Here is a 27,320-nt window from a genome sequence, read left to right on the forward strand (position 1 = left end):
TAACTTTTGACATTGACATTTATCCAATCATGGCGGCGCGGCGGATCGGAGTTGACAGATGACAGACGACGCGACGGAAACGGAACAAACAGAACTGAAACAACATCGATTTTTTGTTATACATGCTCTAAAACCTTTTTAAAATGTGCACACAAAATTAAAGGCAAAGCGATTTATTTTCGAAATAATCTTTAGTACCAAATCAAAGTTGTTACTCGGTCTTGAAACCACGTTCAACCATGTTTCGATTTTAGAAGCTGACAACTTCGTTGTCCGATGTTTGTTGTATTTTCAACACAATGAGCGAAGAAAGCGGTATGTCAGACCAAGTACGTGTAAAAGAAGAAGTGGTCGTGAAAGAGGAGCCGCAATGGTCCGACAGCGAGCCGTGTCGAGAAGAGGTGAAGCCTGTGATAAAATATGAGATTGAGATCAAAACGGAGATGCTACCGCCTGAAGAGATTTCGCCGGCTGAGGGTAAGCGAAAAGTACCTACAACTTTCAGTGCAGGTAGTTCATTAATTACTTGAGTGCTAGCGATTTCGGGTCGGCAAAAAGTAACCTCAACGTTCAATGGTCGCGATTATGGATGAAAATTTAAAAACCTATGCTTGTTTTGTTAGCTTAAATTGACAAAGAGCAAAACTAACAACAGTTTAATCATTTAAATAAATTTAAACACATACCCCCTTATTCATAAACGTGTACTAAAGTTACAATGCCGCTGATCATTGTTTGTCCTTTTCCGACGTATTGGTATGATGGAAAGGGACAAACGATGATCAGCAGCATCGTAACTGTAGTACACGTTTATGAATAAGGGGGTTAGAAATTACAATAATTGACATCATTTTATATTTTTGAGTACTACTTTTTATTGTCTGGATCAAAGAATGTGAAGGTTAAAGATACACAGATTGTTTTATTTTCATGAAATTCTTACTTTTCATTTAATAACAATCTAAATAATTTAGATTTTTTTTCAAAAAAAATTAATAGTTTTCTTTTTTCAGAGTTTTTCCCCATGTGCACATAATAGCCTACCTTGTTGCCAAATATCAAGTTTCTAGGTCATCTGGAAGTGGGTTAGGTTTTTGATCTATATCATTATATGATTTTTTCAATCCTTTTGTCAATAATTTTCTGTTTTCAGATTTTTTCCCCTATGAACACTTAATAGCCTTGGTGTCCCATTTCAAGTTTCTAGGTCATCTGGAAGTGGGTTAGGTTTTTCATCTGTAAGTCAGTCAGTTAATTATTCAACAACTGTTTGAACTATGTTTATGAAATTTTGTCCTTCCTTCCAAAGGAAAGACTAAAATATGGACTGGAAGGACTAAAATATGGACCAGATTAGTGCAAAATAAGGAAGAGTGGAGAAGATTGGGGGAGGCCTTTGCCCAAAGGCACACAGAATCGGTTATTGTAGATTAAGGAAAAACTATAGATACAGTATAAAAAATGTATTTCTGATATGAGGCTATAAATAAATAAATATGAAATTTTGTATTTTAGACAAGCTAAGGGGCATGAATAAATGTGCCAAATTTCACATGTCTAGGTTAAATAGGTTTCAAGTTGTGAAGGGGGGAAAAGTATTTTGAAATGGTTCATGTAATATTACACAGGCTGTCTAACTTTTACACAATACCTTTGCGCGGTTAATTTTATTGTGAATTCAATGAATGTTTATGTCTTGGTAAAATTATTATTTTAATATTAACCTGCACGAAGTTGGATATAACTCCACTTTGCCTGGTCTACGGCATCCTCAGGTGTGAGATTGTTCTCTTCCATGTCTACTATCACGACGTCCGATGTTCCTTACAGTAGATATTTTTGGCAACCATGATTTTGACTGAATTGCAACTTTGACAACGGGGTTTGCTGGTTTCATATAAAAGTCGAAAAAGCTTTTATTTAACTTGCAATGTTTGTTTGTTTGTAATATGTTTGTTTGGGGTCAAATCTTGCAGGCTAAATTAGACCCACTTCCCATTATTCAATTGAGCTAAAACTTAACATACAGGTTGGGGTTGGGTTGCATACATATGTAAGTTGGGTGACAATGCATTGTGGTACCATCGAGCTGATCTGATGATGGAGACAGCAGGTGGCCATGGTAACTTGGGGAACTCGGTGATAAAACAACGGAACCTTATTGTGTTTGGGCTTGCTACAATTGTATCAACGAGTATTAGTTGTCTGTTGAAATAAAAGTACAGTCAACCATAAAAGCTTGTATCAAAAATGACTTTTTGGACATATCTTTTGCCACTTCATTAAAGCCCCGTATGAGTCATGTATGGTGCTTATAAAATTGCCTGCTTTCTCTTCGATAAGTGATTTTCCTGCACTATTTGATTCCTCGCTGCTGTAATGGATTTTAGGGCCCTTCCAAAGCAATCTTTGCCTGCCTGTCTCTGCCTGAATTACTCCGAAGAAACTAGTCTTAAACCTCAATAAGGCTTGAATTGTGGGCTAAGCTCAGAAATATTTGTGATTATTATTATCACTACATCTTATAAAACAAAGCCCCCAGCCACGTCTGTCTGTCTGTATGTTCGCGATAAACTCATAAATTTTCATACGTGTTCACCTATCAATACCTAGAGTCATTCTTGAGGAGTGTTTAGGTGTATAGTTTGTCAAGGTTCGAAGCCGGGCTGTTCGCCATTTAATTTATATATGTATGTAGCACACAATTGGTCATGCTTACCGTAATAAAATATCTTAATATACTAATCTATGGATTAAGCAACGAGTTCTTTTCATGTTGGTGAGCAATAAATAATATTTGTATTGTATTGTAGGTAGGTTTGCTGTGTGCGTTGCAGTAAAACAAAAGGGTTCTGGCTTAGATTAATACGCTTCACTCCTTCAGATGAAGAACTGATAATTCTGCTAGAACCCAGATCACGAACAGATCGATGTACCTAAAAAATATAAATATACAAAAATAAGTAGTAGCTTGTCTATTAAATAATAATAAGTGTCGTAGTAAGGATTATGTAAAAGTGTGGTGCGTGTTGGTGTATAGTATCATATCAGATATGGAGTAGAAAACGGCCTAAGTGTTTTTACACATACAGACTAGATCCGGTAATCTGCAACTAATTACCCGTGCGGAATTCCTGCAATTTGTTCATTAAAAAGGTAAATTTTAAAATGAGACTTAAAAGAAGTACGGGAAGAATGGCGACGGATTGTGAAGGTTGCCACTGGCCAAGACATGACGACTACGACCACTCTGACAAGAGTGTGACGACAAAGAAGAAGAATTTACCTGATAACCCTTTTATTTTATAACCATGAGTATTTACCATATATCTTATACCTTTAAACGAGCAATTCTTGTATATATATATATATATTTCTGTGATCTCGGAAACGGCTCTAACGATTTCGCTGAAATTTGGTATATGGGGGTTTTTGGGGGTATACAATCGATCTAGATTAGTCTTATGTTTGGGAAAACGCGTGTTTTCGAGTTTTCATGCGTTTTTTCGACGCAGAATATGGTCACTAATTTCGTGTTGCCGGGCACTGTCCGTCTGGTCTAGCGGGTTAAGACGCGGACGGCTAGAAACGAGTGTTACGGGTTCGAATCTCGCCCGGTGACTAATTTTTTTTTTTTTTATATATTTTCAAGTTTGTATATAATTTTTTAATTTTTGTTGTTTTAGTCAAGTTTAATTTAGTAAAAAAATGTAGTAAGATTGTCACCTATACACCACCATATTACAATAAATAGTTATAACCGAGCAAAGCTCGGTCGCCCAGGTACTATTTATTTAAACGAGTTCCCGATATTCCCGATGTTTGAGCGAGACAACGCTATGCGTAAATGCGACGTGCGAATCGAATGCAGTGTGCCATGCGCCTGCGTGTGTATGTCTGTTGCACTATAGCTCTTAAATGGTTAAACCTATTTGATTACGGTTTTTTTAAATTTGAGAACTGGTTTTCTAGGGATGGTTTTTAGATATGTTTTGTCAAAAACGATATGTTGTCGATGTCGACTTGTTTATTTTTAATATTCTAATTTAATAATTCGGTGCAAAAAAAAATCATGGTAATTATAATGTTAATGACCAAGCCTTATTGTTTCAGACACAACTACAGCGGAGATAGACACAGCATCCCAAAAAGTAACAGAAGATAGCACAACACCACAGCCAACCCAACGTCAAAGTTATTACAAAAAATTAAAAGCAAAAAAGACATTTTTATGCCACACCTGCAACCAATATTTCTCAAGTAAAACCGTCTTAAACACGCACATTCGAATTCATCTCGATATAAAGCCTTACTCCTGCGAAATATGTGACAAAAAATTCAGGAGTGCGTCGTGTTTAACGATCCATAAGAGAGTTCACACTGGAGAGAAACCATATAAATGCGAAGTTTGTAAGAAACGGTTTACGAAGCGTGTTAATTTGAAGAGACATTTGCGGACGCATGTTGCTGCAGGTATTTTTTATTGTTTTTTGGAAATTAATTTGATTTATCATTGTATCATGTTATTTTGGACATTGTATTGCATTCTAAGGTTTCAAAAAAGTAATTGGTAGCGAAAAGAGCTTAAAAACAGAAAACCCCCCTAACGAGTCGGTGACAGTTGATGTGTTAATAAATATAAATGTTACCACATTCCCTAGGTCACAAAATAAATGTCTAGGTTTCATTTCTATAAAAATCTATTGGAACAGAAAAAGTCATACCATCAGAAGCATAAAACTTTTCCAGTCATTAGAGCTTCGAAGTTTGAAAGTTGACTCAGTAGTTATCATTTTTTATTCCGAAAAACGTCACGTTTACTTAAAAATCTCTCTCAAGACCCAATGCCTCTGCAGCTACTACTAAGTACTGCAAATATTTTATACGATATTTCAGTCTGTTATGAAAGAATACACTGTAATTGTATAAATCCTTTACGTTTCAGGTTTGATCGAGGGCCCAGCTACCTTAGGTAGGTAAAAGCCTTTATGTATATAGTATATGTTTACCTCAATAAAAATTAAAAATAAATTTAAAATTTTATTTAGGTACTAATTTTGGTAACCGCAGTCCACAATGCTCCTCTCGCGTCGAGTGGTGGTTCCTATGACAGTTCCGGTTTTACTCATTTCCTCAAAGGTTAACTGGAAGTCATTCAGGGATAAGCTCGCCTTTGTTGATTAATTTTCTCTCTGTGTTTGTTTCTATTTACAATAAAGCATATACAAGAGATACATACGGTTCATTCAAGTCTCTTTTACTTGGGATTAATTTAAAAAATAATTGATGAAATATGTTCTCACCATATTTCATCAATTATTACAGGACGGCGTCCAGTCGGTCGACCGAAATATGCCCTCTTTACAGCACGATCTTCACCCATTCTTTCGAGGTGGCCCAGCCCACGGAGACGATGTACTTTGGTCTCACCTATCATATTCGGTTCGGCTATGAGTTCTTCGATTTCGACATTTCCAAATCCTCCAACTGCCATCGTCTCTTTTAACGGGTCCCAGAATTTTCTTAACACCTTACGTTCTGTGACTATAAAGCTGTTCTCCTCTTTGAGTGATAGCTACTCCATATAAAAATGATCTGTTATAGCGACCACCATGCGACACGAGAGGTGTAAGCTATATTGTGTCGTGTCAAGACAGTCGTGTCCTGGCAATTTTAAGTTCTGGGGATTTGTCACGTATATCATAAAAAAATACGACTTTCGTTGTCGCATATTCTCCAGCTGCGTTAGTATGGTCGAGTTGTCGCCTGTCGTGTAATGTATCACTTTCGCACTCACATATTTGTTAGAACGTAACACACATCGTGACAGACGATAAAGCCGCTGTTGTATTTAACGTATTTTTTTTTTATAGGTGTCAAGCTATTCGAATGCGAAATATGCCACAAGCAGCTTACGAACAAACGGAACTTAATCGACCACATCCGCATACACACCGGAGAAAAGCCCTTCAAATGCGACATCTGCTCGAAACAATTTGCCGACAAACGTAACTTAACCTGCCATTTAAGAATCCACACCGGCGAAAAGCCTTATTCATGCCATGTCTGTCAGCGCCAATTTGTGCAAAAAGGACAGCTGAACTCTCATCTACTAAGTCACTCTGCAGAAAAGCCTTACCCATGTGACCTTTGTGATAGACAATTTACAAGAAGAGATCTTCTAGCATATCATAAGAAATCTACTCATAATGGGGAAAAACCGTACACCTGCGAAACGTGCCAAAAGAAATTCGCCCGTAAAATGCATTTAAACAAACATATGATCACGCATTCTGATAAAAAGCCTTATCCCTGCGAAATTTGTCCTAGGCAGTTTACGAATAAACGTAACTTTATTAGTCATAACAAAATTCACGCGGGTGACGTGCCGTTTTCTTGTATGACGTGTATTAAACCCTTTAAAGATGAGAAAGCGTTGGCTAGACACAAAAAACTCTATTGTGAGAGAGATCCTAGTTTGGGACCTTTAAAACCTAGAAAAAGGAGTAAAAGAAAAGCGCCTGAGAAAAAAACCGAGGCCGAACCACCACAGGCTCTGAATTTGACACTGAGTATAAAGGAAGAACCAGTCGTAGATTAAGATTTAGGATCTAAAGGGATCCTTAGATAGTGTTTATCGTCTTGGAGTGTATTATAGTGTGAAATGTGATTGTATAATATAGATTATTAATGTAGGTATGAGATCAATAAACTGAACGAATCATGCAACTATCGTTTGAATATATTAATAACAAAATAGAAGCACCTCTTTTTTAAATCTTTAATAATATATTTAGTACGTTGTTCTCGTTCTTGCAATAATGTTTTAGATAGTTGCCCTACCTTATTAGCAAGGCATAGTATTGATGAGAGAGTCTTGTTTGACAGCTTTGAAAAAAGTTTTCGCCGGCAGCATGAACAGCATCATCACGTTTTCGCCGGCAGCATGAACAGGGTCATCAACAATAAATATATATTCATTCAATCGTGCCCTACATTTACATGTAAATTTCTTGAGCAAGAAAGTCGATAGCTAGTTTTCTTGTCTGCTGTGGGAGAGCGCCTCATTAAGTCGGAAGCTCACAGCGACAATGCCAGGTTCTATGCACGCTCCAAATACGAAATTCAAATCAGTTGCATAATCAAGTAGTTTTTGCTATAAAGAACTCCTAGATTCTTTAATCCTCTTCATCTCATAATCTGATGCGTTCGAAGAAGAATATACCGACGCCCGCGACATATGTAACAGCTCCAAGTCCTCACTCCCAGGCTCTGATAACGGCCCTATCTTCTGCGACAGCAACGAAAGAACCGTATCTAAATTATTCTTAGAAGTCCTACTAGATCCTGATATTGAATGAGACTGTGCGCGACCTCGTTCTGATAAGAAATCATCTATAGAATCTTTAGGGAAACTTGCTTGTACGTTTTTCGAATTTTCTGCCAATGAATGCGTTCTCTGAAGTGATGTCACATATCTCGTGTAGAAATTATGCGGTTCATATTCAAAGCATTTCACTTGCTGCTCTGATGACAATGCTGGTAAAATATCCTGTTTATTGCTAGTTTTTTCGTTTTCTGATTTCTCTGTATCATAAACTTGTATACCAACGTTACTTTGTATAACTTCTGAAGATTTAGGTTTCGCTATCCAGTCTCGTCTTTTGAGACATCTGGATAGAATGTCATCTGACATGCTTGCTTTAGCTCTCTTGTCTTGACACGCTTTATAAAATTTTATCTTTCTGTCAATATTTGACGAAGAATCCGTTTGGAATTGACATGTAGTTACAGTCGCATGGCTTGCGCTTATCAAAGGTGTAGTTATCGAATCTTCTTGTCTATTATTAAAAAACTTATTTAAAACCTCTTTATCTTTACTAACACAATGACATTTGTCTCTAATATAAAAAGCTAATAGAAGAACAAAACAACATTGCACGCATATTACACAAATCAATATTTTAGGCGATTTTAAACTGTCTAAAAACTTTATTGGTAATTTGTGCACGTTATAATTTTCTATGATTTTCTGCGCTATATCCAAATCGCTTTTCGTAACTTCCTTTGATGTTTTCGTTGTATTAAACACAGCTTTCTTGTGCTCCTTGTTTGTATTGCTACTTCTCATTTTTCTATTACTTAAGGACTCAATTTCTATAATATCGTCATCAGTTATTGGACTAACACATCTGTTTAAATCCTCATCATAAATATCATCTTCAGCACAAGTGACTGCTGGTATGCATCGTTTTAGGCGCTTACTAAAATGAGGCTTGTGTCCATTGTAATAAGTTTCACAGTTGACTGGCTGGCAGTCGTTGAGCGCGTCTTGGTCGATGCGCGCGCAGGGTGTGACGTCAGAGGGTCGGCCGGTGTCGAAGGGGATGGTCACTGTGTCCCGGTAGAGTGGATGATCTGTGGACAAGAGTGTGTTTGGGTGATTATTTAAGTTATATACTAGACTTTGACTAGGGCAAACACTCAAAAGGCGAAAAAATCTGTTTCATACATCGCTTTCGTATTTAAGTGCATTTTTTCTATGATATAAATTGATTTTCTTTCGTCATTTCGGGGTCTAGTCCCTTACATATATTTATCTCTCTTATTAAAGTACTTAGTAGTTTCAAAAAATATGTCATCACCATGCCATGCCATCTTCCTACAGTGTTTGTCTCATATTTTTGCCACGGCACGCTGAGAGACCCCAGGGTCTGCACGGCAACCTTAATCAAGTATTGGTGTAGCGCTATTTTTTAAGAAAACGACTGCCGACTATATAAAGTTAACAGCAGAAATTTCTAAGTAAGCGACATGTTCAAAATCAAAATTAGATGAACATTACATATTTATGTCTATTGCCAAGGAAATAAGAACGTTACTATACATTTGGATCGTGTCCCTCGAAACCTGGCGGCACGGCGGTGGGTCGCTCGGCACGATCGATGTATGTATAGATTTGAATGAACCTGTTTTAGACGGCAGCCGCTGCGGTTTGCAGCGCCGCCCGCCGCGCCGCTTGCGTTTAGTGTGTAATTTTGAGTCCGGCGGCCTTAGGGTGTTATTTTGAATCCTGACCCGCTTTGCTACTTCCGTGGCTAACTGTACTACTGTTCCTGACTTACCTTTGAGTTTTGAATTCACGTGTACGACACAAAAGCCACGCCTCTCCAAAGGGTCGAGAAGGGGTGCAGCTAATCGCACTGTCCTGCTTTCACCTAGAGAGAAAAATGAGTAAAAACGATTAGTCATTTGGACTCCAAGAACGCTTAAAGACGTGAGTAGTGGTTGTAGTATTCTCTATATAAATAGTCGCGCCTGAACTAACATGTTCACTCTTTTGACTCACTCTTCTTCTGTCAGATCGGTTTACACAGTAACATGTGACTGCTAAATTTATACAAAATAAAATATATATAAGTGTTTGGAAGTGTAGTAATGAGTATTAATTAATTACCATCCTCCTACGGCACCCTAATATATAATAGTGGTGATGATGGAAAGATGGAATACATAATGTTATTATTGGTATAATGGTCATAAGCTATATTTACACTTCGTCTAATATACAATACCATAATTATTACATACCTACTCTAAAGCATGTTATTTATTGCCATTGCCTATGGACACCATCTTTACGATTGTAGTTGATCGGGTAAATACCGCGGACAACAGTTCATTCTACAGTTTAGCTGCGCGAAGCAGGAAGTTACTGAGGTTCACCTGAGGGAACATTCTGCAGACACCCCCCAAACAACTTCAGTACATCGCAATTCTCCTCATCTCCTTGCTCAGTACAGCATCTGCCTGGGATGCATTCCACCTTACAGTCATTGCCTGAAACAAGATAATACGTGGTTCAGATAAATAGGCATTAATCAGCGGAAAAATTTAACGAAACAGGCACCGACTTCAAACATAACCGCTATAAACTCGCGCGGCTAGAATATGTTGATGTCAACTTTAGCCAGTCTTCTCGGAGACCAATATTAAATGCTTTAGTCCTAGCTAGCTATAAGAATACTTGTGTTTCTATGATTTAAATGTAATAATTATGTACCATGTGTACCATGGCTCGCAATAAATAATTTCTGGACCACGGGGACAACGCCGTCCTCGAAACGTCGGAGGTAAATTTAAAACTTAATATGCGATTAAGTCCTGTTTCTATAAGTTAATAATATGTAAAAATCGTGAAAGTTTAAATCAGTGTTTTCTAAATTGATTTTAGATGATGAAATTGATGAAACATCTTTTGTTGATTGGTGATATTAAAATCATACCTGTGTTTTCAATTTGTACATAAAACCTCATAGCTACAGAATCTCTTGAAACTTCGTCCAAGCCACACGAGATCTTTAAACGCTTATTAACCCTGCTCGTTGTAAAATGTAATAAAAAACTTAATAAATAAATACGAAATAGCATGATCAGCTTATAAAATTGACAGAAGAGTTGACGTGACAGCTAAATTTTAGCATTAAGTTTTTAACGAAACAGTTCACAATAGAACATCGCATACATTCTAGTTTTTTTAGTAAGTGTATTCTTTGGTAAAGCAGAGACGATTTCCGTATAGATTTTCGTACACTGACTCGCCTGTTGACATCTCTATTGCACTCTATAGATGGCAGGATCGTATAGACGTGCTTTACCGCGTGCGCTCGTGACGGACAGAGCATACGCAATGCGACAAAATTAAAAACACGTTTTAATATTCCTGACAACATACCTACATCATTTCGTCGGGTTATTGGTTGCCCACCATAAAAACGGCGGGCAACAAAAAATGTTATCCTCCCACTTGCTCGAAAAAGTTCTTATTTCATGCAGGTGTACTGAAGGGCAAAGGCCTATTTTGTTCCCGCGGGAGTTATGGATTGCGAAAACAAAGCTATAACTCCCTAGGGAGTTATAGCTTTTTTTATTTTATTATGTCACTTATTCATACAAACCAAGTAGCTTAAATGAGTTTTACTTTTAAAATACTGACGTTTATAATTTAATATTTTTGTTTATGTTTAAAATAAAATAATTTGATTGATTTAACAGCCGTTTAAAATATTTTTACATAATTTTCAATCGTGGCTGAATGCCGAATAGGTCTGTGCCCTCGATGCTAACCTGTCACGAAATTACAAAATTGCGGACGAATGTTTGATATGTACCGTATTTAAGAATTATTTCGTTAAAATTTAGTTTTTTCTTCGCAAGTGTGATGAAAAACATTGTGTGTAACTCCGGGGGTAAGAATATTGCAAACTCGGGTCTTTAATTCCCTCCAGCTTGGGACTGTCGGGAATAATCACCCTCGTATCCAAAATTTCACTTACCCTCCTCGTTGCACAATGTGCTATTACGTCACCTAGGACTTTTTAGACGTAGGAAGAAAGGAAAAGTGAGACTATGATAAGGACAAACGGTTAAAGGTTAGCTGGAAGAGATCCCTTAAGGGGATAAGTTTGCCTTTGTACACATTTACTGTAGGTATTCTAAATGTGTTAAGTACATAACAATGTGCAGTTTTGTGCAATAAAGTGTTTACTACTACTACAAACAATAATAACGCTTTCTTTGCTACTCCTAATGAAAGATACATAAGACTATCCTGTTCTGTCAGTTTCTCCCACCACTCATGCCCAATCCATATTCATAATTGTACATTACGATATAAGTGCTAAAGTGCGAATTTCCTATTCGCAACGAACGGCGATAAATTAAAACACGACCGAATTAATGGAGTTTTTTAAATCGACACGAGTTGCGAATTACCTTTTCGCACGTGTGTCGTACAACGTTTTACAGTACATATGACCGTTTAAATTTTCCACCTACGCAGGTATAGAGCTAGTTAGCGCACTAGGGCGGTAAAGAAGCACAATATGTACTGTAATAGTACATTACTATAGAGGCCGGGAAACGTAGGGTTGCAGGCCAAGTAGATATATACGGCTGAGCGAGCGAAGCCGGATAGAGATACGCGGCCGGCAACCCCGTTTCTCGCCGAGATATGTATAGTGCTTTTCTCAAACTTGCAATTAAAACAAAAAAAAATTGTCATTTTGTTTTGTGGCGACCTACTCGGCTCGCCACTCTACCAGCGGTGTACAACCTTACGCGCGTAAGTCCGCGCGCCAGCGCGATGCGCCATCGCCGTTGCTTAGCAACGAATATGCACAACAAATCACCGTACCAAGCTAACTGAAGTTGATGGTTGGTTGCCAAGACGTTGTGTCACAATTTGACGTTAAAAAACAAAAGAAGGTTGCTTTACACACACCTAGGACAGGTGTGTAAGGCAGTATGAAATTCCTTTACATATCATCTTCACTCATCGCACCTGATATGTCGTATTACTGGACCTCATTTGACGTAAGTCATGTCATCATTTCATAGCAAGTTTGAGAAAAGATAATTACATGCCAATTAATGTTCAAAATCTTCTTTTATACTATAAAATGATTTATCTAGTAACCACTTTTGCAACCTTACTCTGAATCGATTAGCTTCCATTGACATATATATAAAGACGAGCCTTACAAGCACTAAGAATCTATGGTGCTAGTTCATGGTGTCAGTGTCACTCACGAATTCGAGCCAATCGTGCAGTCTAACGCAACTAGTTGCGTGATGCGAACTCGTCAACCAATCGCGTTGTGGCGTTAGACTGCACGATTGGCTCGAATTCGTATGGGTGACACCGCTGTACTGGCTCCATTCTTATTGCCCGTAAGGCCTGCCTTTAGTTTGTATATGTCAATGTTAGTTCGATATTGACGCGGGACTTGGCATGAACACTTAGCGTGGGTGAACTGTAGGTATATAAGATAATTGTGTGACCCAGGTACAATACCAATAAATATTATTTTATAGCAACGTTATCTATGTTGAAATAGTAAATGTACTATTACAACATTGGAATATTGGGTCTTTAGTTTTTTAATCATATTCTGCCCTTTGTCATTGAGAGCAAATACCACTTATATTGCTAGGTCTTTAACGCCATGAGATGCTTTGAAACTTACGGCGTTAGAGCTCTAACGTGCTCGTTCATTCATAAATTCGTTATCAGTTTGTGCCCGTTAATTATGACAAACGTGATTAAATAAGAAAACATATAAATTATTACCTTCTATTTGTTTCTGTTATCCTCTTTATTTTTCTTTCATCTTAGGCTAGGCTTTTATAACATGGATATAAAAGTAAAATACTAAAAGTTATACAAAAATAATACAAACATAATTGTGGCTTTCCGATACTTTGGTTACGACTTCCGAGTTCCACTGAGTACTACTTTTTTAATTTCCTTTACTTCTGGTTCGAATTCGGTATGTATGCATTATTTTATGGTTATTTTTCTATCTATGTATATTTGTATCAATGTGTATTCAAAACGTGCATTTCATTAATTTCAGTGATTGTACACTTTTGTTTGTGTTTGTCATTCATTCACCGTTACTTCTGTTTTACCTACTCATTTCCTCAAAGGTTAACTGGAAGAGATCCTATACAGGGATAAGTTCGCCTTACTCTGTAACTGTGTTTTTCGTGTTTATATTTCTATGTACAATAAAGTATATACATACATACATATTATAAAAAAACCTAACCTAGGGTGTCGCCAGCAGCGGGGCAGGGCCCAAGTTGACGGCGGTCAGGGCCGCAGAGAGAGGAACCGACGTTCTACATAAACGCGCCGTGTCCAAGACTACCGCCTTCTGCATCTGACCCTTGATCCAACCACCTAGCGAGAGTCTCTCAACTCAAGGTGTTCTCTACGCTAGAAGACCGTTCGCTGACACGACTATCGGAACAATCATCGTCGACTCAACATCCCTAATGGCGGTAATCTTGTGAGCCAAGTCCAGGTACTTGCTGGATTTATCCTTTTCGGCTTTCAGCATGAGATTCTCATGATGGGGGGGGGGGGGGGGGGGGATGGTGACGTCGACGTTTTCGGTCCGGCGTTGCGATCGGTCTATCAGCACGATATCAGTTTGTATTTTTTTTATGATAGAGGAGGCAAACGAGCAGACGGATCACCTGATGGTAAGCGATTACCGCCGCCCATGGACACCTGCAACACCAAAGAGGTATTATTTTATTACTTATTAGGTATTGCGATGGAGTTCAATAGAAAAGACAAATAATGTAAACAAATATGACAGATTTTGTTAGCATTTGACGTACCTATAACCTAAATGGTTAACGGCGGTCGTTTTCATCGAAATATTAATAATCAACATTTATTATAACTAGTTATTGATATAACTAAAGGGTTTAATTATATAAACTGTTGATATATGTTGTTGAATCATGGTTGTACATAAAAAGACCGAGATTAGATTCACACATCAGATTCAGATTCATTTTTAGGGTTCCGAAACTATAAGAACTATACTGTTTAAACTTGGTAAGTAGATGTATTCTATGAACCGCATTAAGATTTCTACACAAAATAGAAAAAAAAACAATACATTTTGGGGGTTCCCCATACTTAGAACTGAAACTCAAAAAAAAAATTTTCATCAAATCCATACGTGTCCATCTATGGATTATGGATAGGTGTTCAAAAATGATATCGAGGTTTCTAATATATTTTTTTTCTAAACTGAATTGTTTGCGCGAGAGACACTTCCAAAGTGGTAAAATGTGTGTCCACCCCTGTAAATTCTAAAATAACAGAATGATAAAACTCAAAAAAATATATGATATACATTACCATGCAAACTTCCACCGAAAATTGGTTTGAACGAGATCTGGTAAGTAGTTTAGTTACGTTTAGGAGCAAATGTATGAACTCTTACTGAGCACTAATCAATATGTAAACAGGCCCTAAGGCAAGTGTACACGCTCGTAAGGGCCTTATCAGATAAAAAATAATTATTGATTATCTCCGAAATGGTGTTAATTGGAATACCGGTGTCTTTGAGAAAGTTACTTAATTTAAGCTCAGGGATGCACCCTTGAAATTAACTGAAATACAAAAACACGATGTATAGGTATAAACCTTGGTATGAACGGACGGTACGACGGACGGTGGACTTGGTCACTTTTTATTAAGAGGCTGTCAATACCTAAAGCGCGCACACTGTCTATTTGTATCGGAGTAAATGAGATAGCACTGTCGCATGTTACTGGGCCTGGGCAAGGGAATAATAAGAAAAATATTTAAATAAAAAAAAGTGGATTATTAGTGTAATATTTTACTCAACAGCGGTTTAGATGTAAATGTTTTAAAATTGTGATTTTAATTGCAGACCCATAAGTCAAAACAATAAAGACATAAAACCGTTTAATTGTGATTTTAAGACCAATCTTTGCAATTATTTTCTATCGAGCCGATTTCGTTCAATCATCTATCGAGTACAACCACGGTCTTTGAAATATAATTATGAACATATAGTTTTCTTACTTGACTAAAACAAATAGTCTTTCTTAAAAAACTGTTTAAGTAACATCCATTTCAAGGACATTGGGTGTTGACAGCCTCTTAAGTGTATGACATCTATTTCAGCATAAGTGTCACAAACACCCCGAATTGTTAAATAAGAAAGTTGGTTGGTTTTGTGTGTAAATTGCTGTATTTAATTACTGGAAACAATTGTAGTGACGAAGTAATTGTAATTAGAAATATCATATTAATTTTTAACAAGCAGAAACCTTAAATATTGTTATGACAGGCCATTTCCGATGGCCCTATCTTATCAGAAGCCCTTGATCCTGAGGGCGGGCCGTCATGTCTGGGCTAATTACAGCCATTCATCTTTTAAAATAAATAAAACTTTGTATTTTTTACTTGTAAACATAACCATCTACTTCGTTAGGTAAGTAAGCGCCACTTGCACCATCCCACTAACCCGGGGTTAACCGGTTAAACCGTTAACCCAGTGTCACATGGTACAGGTAACCATGGTAGCTTCAGGTTTAACAGGTTAACCCCGGATTAGTTGGATGGTGCAAGGAGTCAGTATTATTGTAAGGGTGATATTACAAAAAAAAAATTATGTGCTTAGTTAATTAACTACTTATCGTATAATCGTATCGTATCAATCGTATGCGGTCTCTATTAAGTTATAGGTTTCTTTTATTACCCTTGTAGTATACAATACATGAATACAGTCATCGTCCAATAATTATGAACAGCCTCATTATTACATACACGTTTTATAATATTGCTTAGATTTTCGTTTAAAGGGACCCACTAATTACCAGTTCGCCGGACGATATCGACCTGTCAGTTATTCGCGATTGTCAGCTTTTGCAACACGCGAATTTCGTCCGGCGAACTGGCAATCAGTGGGCCCCTTTATATTGAAACCTTTATTTGTAACAGATTCGAATGATTCACGATTAGTTTCAATAGACTTAAATCGACCGGGATGGACCGTGATTACCTTTTATATTGTTTTTAGCTCCCGATATTTCGACGCAGTCACAAGCATCTTGTTCACGGGTAACTGGAGATAGCGGCTGGATGTCAAAGTTGTGTATATAGACCGCGTTCGGTCTACCCTCATTCGTGCGCGTCGGCTGCGTTCGCTTTCAACGTTACCACTGGGCCCCGTTTAATAAATGTTACAAATTGTAAATTGTAAATTGTAGGTGACAGGTTACAAGTCTACAAGTTCCTGTTCAATAAAAAATGTGACTTACAAATTTGTCATGGTGGAAAACTTACATAATTGTACAATTGTATCTACAATTTTACATAATTTGGTTCAATAAACATTTTCACTTCACAGGTACAATTTTACAATTTTGTATGGAAAACTACTTTATTGAACACATAATAGTAATTACAAGTTTACATATTTTGTAAATTGTAATATAATTCTGACAGGCGCTCTCATGATGTGTAAAAACTTGATGAGGTGTGTCGGACAATCTAATTAAGAATAAAAAATGGTTCTAACAACGAGTAGTGACAGCAATAGTGACGACAGTGATAATGAATATGTAATTGAACGAAGACGAAGAGTTTTTTTGTAAAAGAATTACATTTTGCTTTTAATGTGACAGATTTCACGTTTAACGAAAAATTTCGAGTATGTAAGACTATCCGTCGAATATTTGTTAACAAAAATTGGACAAGAACTTCAACACAACACAAAGCGTAATGCAGCTTACCTCATGACAAATAGGTAAACCAATTCAATAAGAAATGTATTGCGTGAGATACCTAATAAAATATAAATTAAAAAGCAAGAAGTCTACCCTTGTTTATTAAATACTTGTGGCAAAAACTTACATTTTATGTAAATTGTACCTTACCAATCTTACCATTACAATTTTGTAAACACAATATTGTCATCAAAAGCTACAGGCATTTTTAACATATGTAAACGTTTATTAAACAGCGTTTATAAATGTGAAAATTGTAAGTTATTTATTTGTATTTTCTTACTTATTTGTAGGGTTTATTAAACAGCACTTGTAAGTAAAATTTAACAAATTTGTCACTTTTTTACAAAATTGTTAGATTGTAATGTTTATTAAATAGGGCCCTGGTCGCGTCCACACTTGTTGGTCTATTAGCACACAACACTCACAGTGTCACTACGCGTGTTTGATTCTGATTTGGATATTGGCGTTGGCGGTGGGACTTAGGTCTCGATGTACCAAGGCCTTAGTCCGGATTCGTTCTGAGAGTCGCGAAGTTGGAATCTCGACACAATGCGAATTTTAATTCGTTTGTGGTGAGCATTCCGACTGAACGTCTAGCGACCTTCAACAAGATGAGTTTTGGCCGATGAGTGTCAAGTTTCGGCGGTTCCGCGGCCGGCTCCCTGACACGGCGGGATTGCGTAATGCATCGCAATCATAATATTATTTGCAGTGTTTAGTTTTAAAATATATTGTTGTAATATTTAAGGTATTTATCTATGGGCCTCTAGTTGCGTGAAATAAAGGTTTTCATTTCATTCATTACTTACCGTCATCAATATAGTCTATAGATTTTAAATATACGATACTGTAGGTATATATACTGTATGCATATTTTAAGCAGGAAATGTAAAAATTAGTCAGATATAGAGCAAAAAAACTGTTTAGCTATTTCTATCTCAAATAATTTGAATTTTTGAATATTAAAGGCTGGCCAATATTATATTGATCACGCGCCATATTGCGGAATTTCACTGGAACTGAAATTTTCATACTAAACTGAACTGTCACCCTTTACAAGAGAGTAACAGCGCCCCCTTGACAATGACCAATTTCTGGTCGGGCTTTATGGCTCCTCTACACGATGGACCATCATAGTGGCCCACTAAGCTGGGCCAGCGTCTAGAGAGGGTAGTGGTGTCGGATGGCTTATGGCGCGGCGGGATGGCGATGGGATGGCCTCGGTGTCGGTTTTTCGTCCGCACATCAAAGGAAGTGGGCCAGCGATGGCTGTACGCATGGTACGTTGGTGAATTTTACTAAAATATTTTTTGGATTTTTGTAATGGCTTGCTCTTAATTTACCCAGACGTGTCTGTTTTTGCAAAATAAACACTGCTTATTTATTATCAGGTAACCAGGAATAGAAAATGATGCTACTTAGAAAAGGTTGGTATACAATATAAGAGAGGGCCTAAAATTTGTACTGAACTATTTAAAATCCCTACCTACTTCCTTAGCGACACTTGCACCATCCCACTAACCCAGGGTTAACCGGTTAAACCTGGAGTCACCACGGTTAGCAGTACAATTTGACACTGGGTTATCGGTTTAACCGGTTAACCCCGGGTTAGTGGGATGGTGCAGGTGATACTTAATAAACTTAACGAGGAAGACTAATTGCCAAACGTGAATTACGCGTTGTTGAAGAGTTCCATTATGGTCTTCATCAGCAGCTCTACTTCATCAAATGGCACTTTTTTGAATGCAAATGCTTGGTTTGTTGATGAAAATACAGAAATCGCTAAACGCCTGTAAGTTGAGGCGTTCTCTCGATACCCAGGTCCTGATGGGATCTATCATCGGAACTAGATTTTGTCAAAAATGGGACCAAACTGGAACTATATAGTTAGTATGTACTTTTAAACAAAAAAATATTTTTCTGAATCGATTCAGAAATGACGGAGTTCTGAGGTACCTAACAAACGCAAAATACGGCCGAATTTTTATTTTAAAACCTTTTTTTTGGGGTCGATTACAAACAAATGTCATAGTTATTAATATTAGCCCAAGCCTTGTGCAATAGAGGCCTGTATCTAAATTTTTTTGTGTCTTGTTTGTGACCACTCTGTCACGCTTGTATTTCCGTCTTCTGTTAAATAAATAAAAAAACCGGACATATGCGTGTCGGACTCACCCACCGAGGGTTCCGTACTTTTAGAATTTATTGTTATAGCGGCAACAGAAATACATCATCGGTGAACATTTCAACTGTCTATCACGGTTCATGAGATACAGCCTGGTGACAGACGGACAGACGGACGGACAGCGGAGTATTAGTACTAGGTTCCCGTTTTACCCTTTGGTTACGGAACCCTAAAAAAAGTAGAAAATAAAATATTCGAGTGCTTCCGCATGTCTTTCTGGTTGTAGATTATATTGAAAAAAATTAAAAACTCTTACTAAAAGCTCCACTCCGTCAATTTTTTTGTGGACAAAAAACAAGACAACGAAAATATTTTTTTACCCGTCCATGTCCAGCAGTGGGAAGCTGGGAAGTACAGTATAGGCTGATGATCAATAAATAAATAAATGTTATAGGATATTGTTACACAAATTGACTAAGTCCCACAGTAAGCTCAATAAAGCTTGTGCTGTGGGTACTTAGACAACGATATATATAATATATAAATATTTATAAAATACTTAAATACATAGAAAACACCCATGACTCAGGAACAAATATCCGTGCTCATCACACAAATAAATGCCCTTACCAGGATTTTTTTTTTTTATGTAATAGGCTGCAAGCGAGCAGACGAGCCGCCTGATGGGAAGCAGTCATCGCCGCCCATGGACATAAGCAACATCGGAGGAGCCACTTATGCGTTGCCAACCTTTGAGAACCCTAAAACCCTAAAAACCTAAAGGATTTGAACCCGGGACCATCGGCTTCATAGGCAGGGTCACTACCCGGCCAGACCGGTCGTCAAAATGATGATGTTATTGTCAAGTTACTTGCATTCGTGAGTCATCCATTAATATCTCGTCACATCAACATTTTGTCTTTTTCCTTAAAATGCATTTGGGTATTATATGAGAACATTATGTTTCAAACGCCATTAAGAGCCATTAGGAAAACCCATGTAAAAACACCACAATACGGTGATTATTTTAATGTATAAGGTGTTTTGATTTCATACGTACTCGTGTGGTACGAGTTCAGTTCAAACATATTTAATCCCATAAAGGTTCCGTTTTTACCATTTTGGCTACGGAACCCTAAACATTGTTTGCACTTCCTACCCAAAGAGCATATAATCACTACGTTTTATTATTTATCTTCTTATTAAAAGAGTCTGTATACCTGTTCAAAGAGGCGTGCTCCAAGGATCTATTCTTGGCCCATTGTTATTTATCTTGTACTCGGTGGATATTGTACAAAGCATCAAAAATAGTCAATTTAATTTATACGCTGATGATTGTATGGTCCCTTTTGATAAACAAGACGTCGGGGAAGCAATCCGTCGTATGAATGAAGATCTCTCGAACATAGCTGAATGATCTGCGAAAAATTCCCTAATCTTGAACCCAGCCAAGTCCAAATTCCTCGTCGTTGGAAGTAAAAAACTAAATTCTGGCTTTCTGCAATGTGACGATAATATTCCAATTGAGCGAGTACACAAAGCTCGTAAACTTGGTATTTTAATGGATTGTCCGTCGTTTTGAGGAACATGTTATTGACACGATCCGCAACTGTTTCTATAGGCTGAAAGTGCTTTACGAGATATACGATATACGAAGAGAAAAAGTAGGCAATTAGTTCGGTACACCATATATTTAGTATGGTGTACCGAACTATTTGGCCACTTTGACTGCTACAGAGTATTTGACGCTGACTGTACAAGAAAACTCAAAAGCTGACCCAAAGGGTTCAAAATGCCTGTGCCCGTTATTGTTTTAACATTCCCCCTAATCCCCCTCGAACATCGGTTTCACCTTACCTATCCAGTGCAAGGCTCCTTAAGATGGAACATAGGCAACACCTTCACTTAGGGCCTCATCTGTTTGGTGTAATTAAATACGGCAAGCCGTCTTATCTTTCGGAGAAATTAATCTGGCGACAACAAAGGCAGGCAGAACGTAGGTAATATCACTAACCTGAAGCTGCTCATTACCCCAAAATATAAATATGCTGCATTCCGTGGTAGCTTCCGGTTCGAAGCTACCAAGTGCTGGAATAACTTACCGCCGCCTATTAGAGACTGTAGTTCCAATTTCGGGTTCAAATGGAAACAGCGTGAAATACTTTTAGACATTCAAATGAAAGCTGCACATTAATTATTGTTATTATTTTAGAGGTATAAATTGTTATTGCCATGTATATTATATTTAATATTTTAATTTAATCATCAGTACCCCTAGTGTAACTTTGATCGACATCATAACGTGACGAACGCGTTTGCGTTAAGTCTCATTTTGTATAGGATTTTGAGGTTCCAAAACGTCCCGCTTGGCGCGCTCTTTCGAAATCCAATACAAAATGAGACTAAACGCAAACGCGTACGTCATGTTTGGAAATCGAATTTATTTACACTAGGGGTACTGATCTGTACCCTAGTGTAAATTTATTCGATGGCGTGACCTGACGTACGCGTTTGCGTTTAATTTCATTTTGTATGGGATTTTGAGTTTCCAAAACGTCCCACTTGGCGCGCTGTTTCTAAATCCTATACAAAATGAGACTAAACGCAAACGCGTACGTCACGTTTCGATATCGAATAAATTTACACTAGAGGTTCTGATAGCAACCGTTTAAGGTTATTGGGACGAACGGGTAACTACGGAATCCTACACTGAGCACGGCCCGACGTGCTCTTGACCGGTTTTTCTTGTATAGTGAGGTTATTTTTATGATATATATATATATATATATATATATATATATATATGATAATCGTTTTGGTTTATTGTGTGAATCGTGTTGTTTCGAAAATAAGGAAATATTAGCTGGTTTTTTCGGGCTAAAAGTGAATCAAAAACTTTGTTGACGCATAACTTTTTAGGGTTCCGTTTTTACACGTTTTAGGATTCCGTACCAAAAAGGTACAAAAGGAATCCTTATGGTGCGACTCCGTCCGTCCGTCTGTCTATCTATCTGTCTGTCACATCGCTAAATATCTCGAGAACCACTTAAGCTATCGATTTGAAATTTGGAATAGTTATGAACAACTCTAACTCAGACACATTGATAGAATTATTTTTGATCTATTTACTATGGAAAATGCGCAATATGAAGAGGGGGCAAAATTTCAAAGTCTAGTGGCTAGTTCAAGTGGGGCATCATTTGAAAGAGCTCAAATTGTACATTCCATTACATTTTTTTCTTTTTGTATAGAGACAGAATAAATACCTATAAATAAACAGAGAAAAAATACCCCCCCCCCCCCCCCCCCACTTATCTCCGAAGTTTACCTATAGGTATAAATTTTACAGGAAAAATATAATCAGTACCCCTAGTGTAAATTTAATCGACATCATAACGTGACGAACGCGTTTGCGTTAAGTCTCATTTTGTATAGGATTTTGAGTTTCCAAAACGTCCCGCTTGACGCGCTCTTTCTAAATCCAATACAAAATGAGACTAAACGCAAACGCGTACGTCACGTTTCGAAATCGAATTTATTTACACTAGGGGTACAGAGTACAGACCTCTACCTTGGTAACTTTTTTTTTTAACTAATAAAAAACTCTTCCGAGTTCAGTTAGCAATTTCACCAACTTTACGTGTGTTTATTACACCTGAAATTTCTATGAGATTACATTAAATACACCTTTTTCAAATAAAATATCAATTTTTGAAGTCGGTTCACATGATACAGAATTATCCTCGAAAAATCAACATACGTGCACTACATCGCGCAAATTAGACAATTTGCTGATAGATGGCGCTGTACACAAATATACTTAGTATAGGTACTTCTGTTCAAAAGTCTTTCGTCTTTATAGTTACACGAGATAATTCAAAGTTTGTACGGAACCCTCGGTGCGCGAGTAAAACGAACTCTCACTTGACTGGTTTTTTTACGATGTTTTGTCGTATGCGTTTATCACATTGATGCGTATCTGCACGCCGTCTTAAATTAAACTGTATTGCAACGAGATAAGAGCTGTTATTACCACAACTTGCCGATGTCATCGCTTCTATAATAAGTATACCTACAGGTAATTGGAGCTCTGAGGGTGTACCGCGGACACCGAACTTCGCAAATTGCGGGCATCTTTCTCTGTTACTCTAATTACGACTGAATTGGATTAGAAGAGAAAGATGCCCCCAATTTGCGAACTTCAGTGTTCGCGGTAGGCCCTCTATGTTTTTCAAATAAGTAGAACACTTAAAAACTTTTATCTAACATATCATACACCTTTATGGTGTGTTCAAAAACCGCAAAAGCTAATAGATAAACTGTTTCGAAGACTGTTTTTGTTGCAACAAATTTCTTAGGTACCTAATAGTCTGTGGAAATGTTATTAATTTGTCGAAGGATCTAGATAGGTATTGACGTTTTTAATTGCTCAATCCCTTGTGTAAGGCGTAATTTAGTGCTTCTAAATAATATGCTATGGAGTGTGATCTGTAACTTTAATGTATTTGAGCCCGGTCCATGTTGTTTATCCAATTGCGAATATAAGTTGTACTTTTATAAATTATAAGTGTTCTTACTCATTGCTCACATCACATTTTTCTTTTTTTTTTATTGTAACTTTGATATATTTCCATATTGTAAATTTTGTATCACATGTGCTTTTGTATCTAGTACCATGTAATTATATATCCAGTTTCTTTGTGCGAGTTCCTATACTTGGCTCTGTATTGTTATCAAAAAAGTTTAATTTATCTTTTATAGTTGTTGGAATTCCTTGTATAAATAAAAAATAAATAAATAAACAAATTTCTTAGGTATCTACTACTCTGTGGAAATATTATTATTGCGTACTAATAATAATAAAGTCCAGTGAACGGTAAGTACTTGCACAGAGATAGCTAATCTCCTAGCCAGGATTAGTCACCAGCAACTTGCTCTTTGACCGCGAAGTACCGTACCGTACTACAAGTACTCACCTGCGCCTGTTCTCGAAAATGATCGTGCCTGCCACGCTCTATTGGGATCCATCATCACTGACAGGACTATTGTAGCCAATAAGCCTGACATTGTGATAATAGATCGATCGCAATGTCGGACTGTGTCGTCGACATCACCATCGCCCATGATGAGAATCTCGTGAAAACCGAGAACAAGCCCAGTAAGTACCTAGCCTTGGCTTACGAGATAACCGCCATTTGTGTCGCGATAATCGTTTCAGCGAACGGTCTCATAACGAAGAGTCTCGACCAATATCTTGAGAGATTCTCGCTTGGTGATCAAGAGTCAGATGCAAAAGGCCAAGGTCTTGGACAAGGCGTCATTTGGGTTTTTAATTTGATGAAAATACAAAAAATCTCTATAATTATGTGCATATAAGATATAAAGAGTTCTCTCAATTACTCATGGATTCCATCGGTAGAAAAGGATTTGACAAAAATAGGACCAATTTGGAACTCTTCGAGTATACTCTTGAACAAAAAAAGAATTTTCCAAATCGGTTCACACGTGACGGAGTTCTGAAAAAACGGCCGATTAGTTTTTCTTGAAGTCGGTTAATAATACGAGTGCGTCCTAAAACTGGTTTTGCACTTACACTAGTTAGCAATAATAACAACACACTATCAACATATCTCACATATCAGTCACGTCGTAGTTGGTCACTCCAGTTCAGTCTCATCCGAACATCGGGCGCGGACGGTCGTGTGCGCCTATTTCAAATCCACATGTCATTTCATCTCATTTAATTAAAAAAAAGTGCAAAAATGGTTGAAAAATCAGTCCCATTCCACGAGCATTCGGAAGACAAATGTCCTGATCATCAGGCGCTTGGGAAGATGTCATCATCAGTTCCAATGTTGGAAGAGAAAGTTCCCAGGATCCTGATACGGGAGGACACAGTCCTGGCCGGATTGAAGGGTTGCGCCGGGTGCGGAGGGGCCCATTTCACTTGCGCTGGAGTCACGAAACAGTGGTCGGCGTTGTGCTGGGGGAGACGGAGCGAGAAGAAGTACTATTGTTGTAAGTACAGTGTTTTTTTTATAGTAGCAAACAAGCATATCACCTAGTTAGTACTACGTAGTATAGACGCTTGGAACACATGAGGTGTTGTCAACCCTTTCCTTATAGACATAAAGAATCAAAATCAGAAAATTATTTATTGCCTAAATAAACCCTTTTAAACTACGTAGTACAATAATGTCAATAATAACCTTGAATACTAAATACAAATTAACTATAATTTTATTATTATTATTAATCATGTATTCTCCTAAGTCATAAGACACGGTACATGTGTTATATTAAAATTGCCATGCGAAACAATTTGATGGCAGTTAGTTTCACTCTTGATATACATTTGTGTCAGTTAAATATAAACATGTATGTATGTATGTACACACTTTATTGTTCATAAGTGACAGGTAAAGATACAATAAAAGGAAAAAAATAATAATTATTCCTATAAGGGATCTCTTCCAGTCAACCTTTGAGCAATTGAGAGTCAAAAGTAAAACATAAAGACAAACGAACACTATGTACAAAAAAGATACTTACACATATACATGTTAAATAGATACTTAATACATTTAAAAAGACACAATATGATTAAATATTATTCAGGGACAAATGCAGGGCCTCGGCGCAAAAATATTTTACAATACATATGGTGCTACTTTACCTCACTAGTACGATAATTATGGCGAAAATTTAGAGGGCCACATGTACTGTAAAACGTTGAACGATTCATGTGCGATTAGATAATTCGCAACGAATACATTAAAACACGACCGAACGCAGTGTTGTAAATATATACGAGTTCCTATTTTAAGCATTTGTATCGTAATGTAATTAATTATTTATTTAAATTGTATTGCACAGTTTAAAACAAAGGGTACAAATTGGGTCAACACAGAACCTATTCGTTTGGTGCAGGATTGTAGAAAGTAGTTACAAGTCGAAATTATTATAATAATATACCTATTTGCACAAATATAAATGTATACTAAACTTATATCCTTATATACACGGTGCCCGTGAGCATTGCGAGAGATTTTAACAGTATATTCCTGATCATATTTAAAAACTAAAATGTCCTATAAACTTTTTTGGAATTCGCCTAATTTCAGTGTTAAAGCCACTTACATAAAAAACATACGTTTAATATTTTTATTGTTACTTAGTGCAAAACGCCGTGTTGTTTGCGATTTTGCCACCATGGTACCTAGCTCAAATATCCTTATGGATAGATGTAAATAAGTGACTTCTCGTGAGTTCAAATTATTTTTGAGTTACAGTTTTACAAATAGCGTTTATATTTTATGCACAAATACATACAAAAAATCGAAAAAAAATCCGGCCAAGTGCGAGTCGGACTCGCACAGGAAGGGTTCCGTACCATTATCTATAAAAACGGTCACCCATCCAAGTACTGACCCCGCCCGACGTTGCTTAACTTCAGTGATTGGATGAGAACCTCGAGATTGGAAAGAAATATTTATTTTATTCTGTTTTTGGTGTTTGTTGTTATAGCGGCAATAGAAATACATAATCTGTAGAAATTTCAACTGGCTAACTATAACGGTTCATGAGATACAGCCTGGTGACAGACGGACGGACGGACAGCGGAATCTCAGTAATAGGGTCCCGTTTGACCCTTTGGGTACGGAATCCTAAAAAGAATAAAAAAAAATCCGTACATAAATTCCGAAAAACACATTGGGAGCCGGGGTTTGAACTACTTGGAACCTGGAACCTCAGGATTGAAGCTCTTACCGCTAGGCTAACAAGCTTTTATTCAACTTGCCCTGAGGATGTATGTACTATGTATGTATGTAGGTTAAAGTGGGATAAATGTTGGAAGCAAAATTTGGCCTATTTCCCGGTTTCCGATTGAGCTGAAATTTTGCATACATATGTAAGTAGGGTGACAATGCAATATTATGGTACCATCGAGGTGATCTGATGATGGAGTCAGGAGGTGGCCATGGGAACTCTGTGATAAAACAACGCAACTTAATTGTGTTTGCGGTTTTGAGAATTGTCTCGATGAGCCTGTGAAAAGTACAGT

At 37.3% G+C, this 27,320-nt stretch overlaps 3 protein-coding genes across 4 annotated transcripts in view; 2 read left to right on the top strand and 1 right to left on the bottom strand.

Moving 5' to 3' along the window:
- Nucleotides 1-41: 41 nt before the first annotated feature.
- On the top strand, nt 42-6,729 carry LOC133533002 (zinc finger protein 501-like). Of its 2 annotated transcripts, XM_061871910.1 has the most exons (5): nt 42-163; nt 255-477; nt 4,114-4,473; nt 4,946-4,972; nt 5,874-6,729. In XM_061871910.1, exons 2-5 carry the CDS (start codon nt 300-302, stop codon nt 6,599-6,601), a joined length of 1,293 nt encoding a protein of 430 aa, XP_061727894.1. In that variant the 5' UTR covers nt 42-163; nt 255-299; the 3' UTR covers nt 6,602-6,729. The 2 variants fall into 2 exon arrangements, with proteins under 2 accessions (XP_061727894.1, XP_061727893.1); XM_061871909.1 differs by having other exon boundaries at nt 50-477.
- Nucleotides 6,730-6,858: 129 nt separating this feature from the next.
- Nucleotides 6,859-10,734, bottom strand: LOC133533001 (uncharacterized). Its single transcript, XM_061871908.1, has 4 exons — nt 10,287-10,734; nt 9,727-9,840; nt 9,126-9,218; nt 6,859-8,418 (listed from the first exon to the last, which is right to left on the bottom strand). Exons 1-4 carry the CDS (start codon nt 10,429-10,431, stop codon nt 7,157-7,159), a joined length of 1,614 nt encoding a protein of 537 aa, XP_061727892.1. The 5' UTR covers nt 10,432-10,734; the 3' UTR covers nt 6,859-7,156.
- A 14,165-nt stretch (nt 10,735-24,899) lies between these two features.
- LOC133533062 (scavenger receptor class B member 1-like) overlaps nt 24,900-27,320 on the top strand; it is a 55,494-nt gene continuing 53,073 nt past the window's right edge. The window contains exon 1 of the mRNA XM_061871992.1: nt 24,900-25,273. Within this exon, the coding sequence (XP_061727976.1) occupies nt 25,018-25,273 (256 nt within the window). The 5' untranslated portion in view covers nt 24,900-25,017. The remainder of the gene's footprint in view (nt 25,274-27,320) is intronic.

Source organism: Cydia pomonella, chromosome 28, assembly GCF_033807575.1.
Source record: "Cydia pomonella isolate Wapato2018A chromosome 28, ilCydPomo1, whole genome shotgun sequence".
Classification (NCBI taxonomy): Eukaryota; Metazoa; Arthropoda; class Insecta; order Lepidoptera; family Tortricidae; genus Cydia; species Cydia pomonella.

Coding starts and splice junctions, on each gene's coding strand:
- LOC133533002 (XM_061871910.1), top strand. CDS start 300: ATGAGCGAAGAAAGCGGTATGTCAGACCAAGTACGTGTAAAAGAAGAA. Junction 478..4,113: donor AGAGATTTCGCCGGCTGAGG/GTAAGCGAAAAG, acceptor TTATTGTTTCAG/ACACAACTACAGCGGAGATA. Junction 4,973..5,873: donor CGAGGGCCCAGCTACCTTAG/GTAGGTAAAAGC, acceptor TTTTTTTTATAG/GTGTCAAGCTATTCGAATGC.
- LOC133533001 (XM_061871908.1), bottom strand. CDS start 10,431: ATGCTATTTCGTATTTATTTATTAAGTTTTTTATTACATTTTACAACG. Junction 9,841..10,286: donor TGTACAAATTGAAAACACAG/GTATGATTTTAA, acceptor ATCTTGTTTCAG/GCAATGACTGTAAGGTGGAA. Junction 8,419..9,125: donor CGTGAATTCAAAACTCAAAG/GTAAGTCAGGAA, acceptor TCTTGTCCACAG/ATCATCCACTCTACCGGGAC.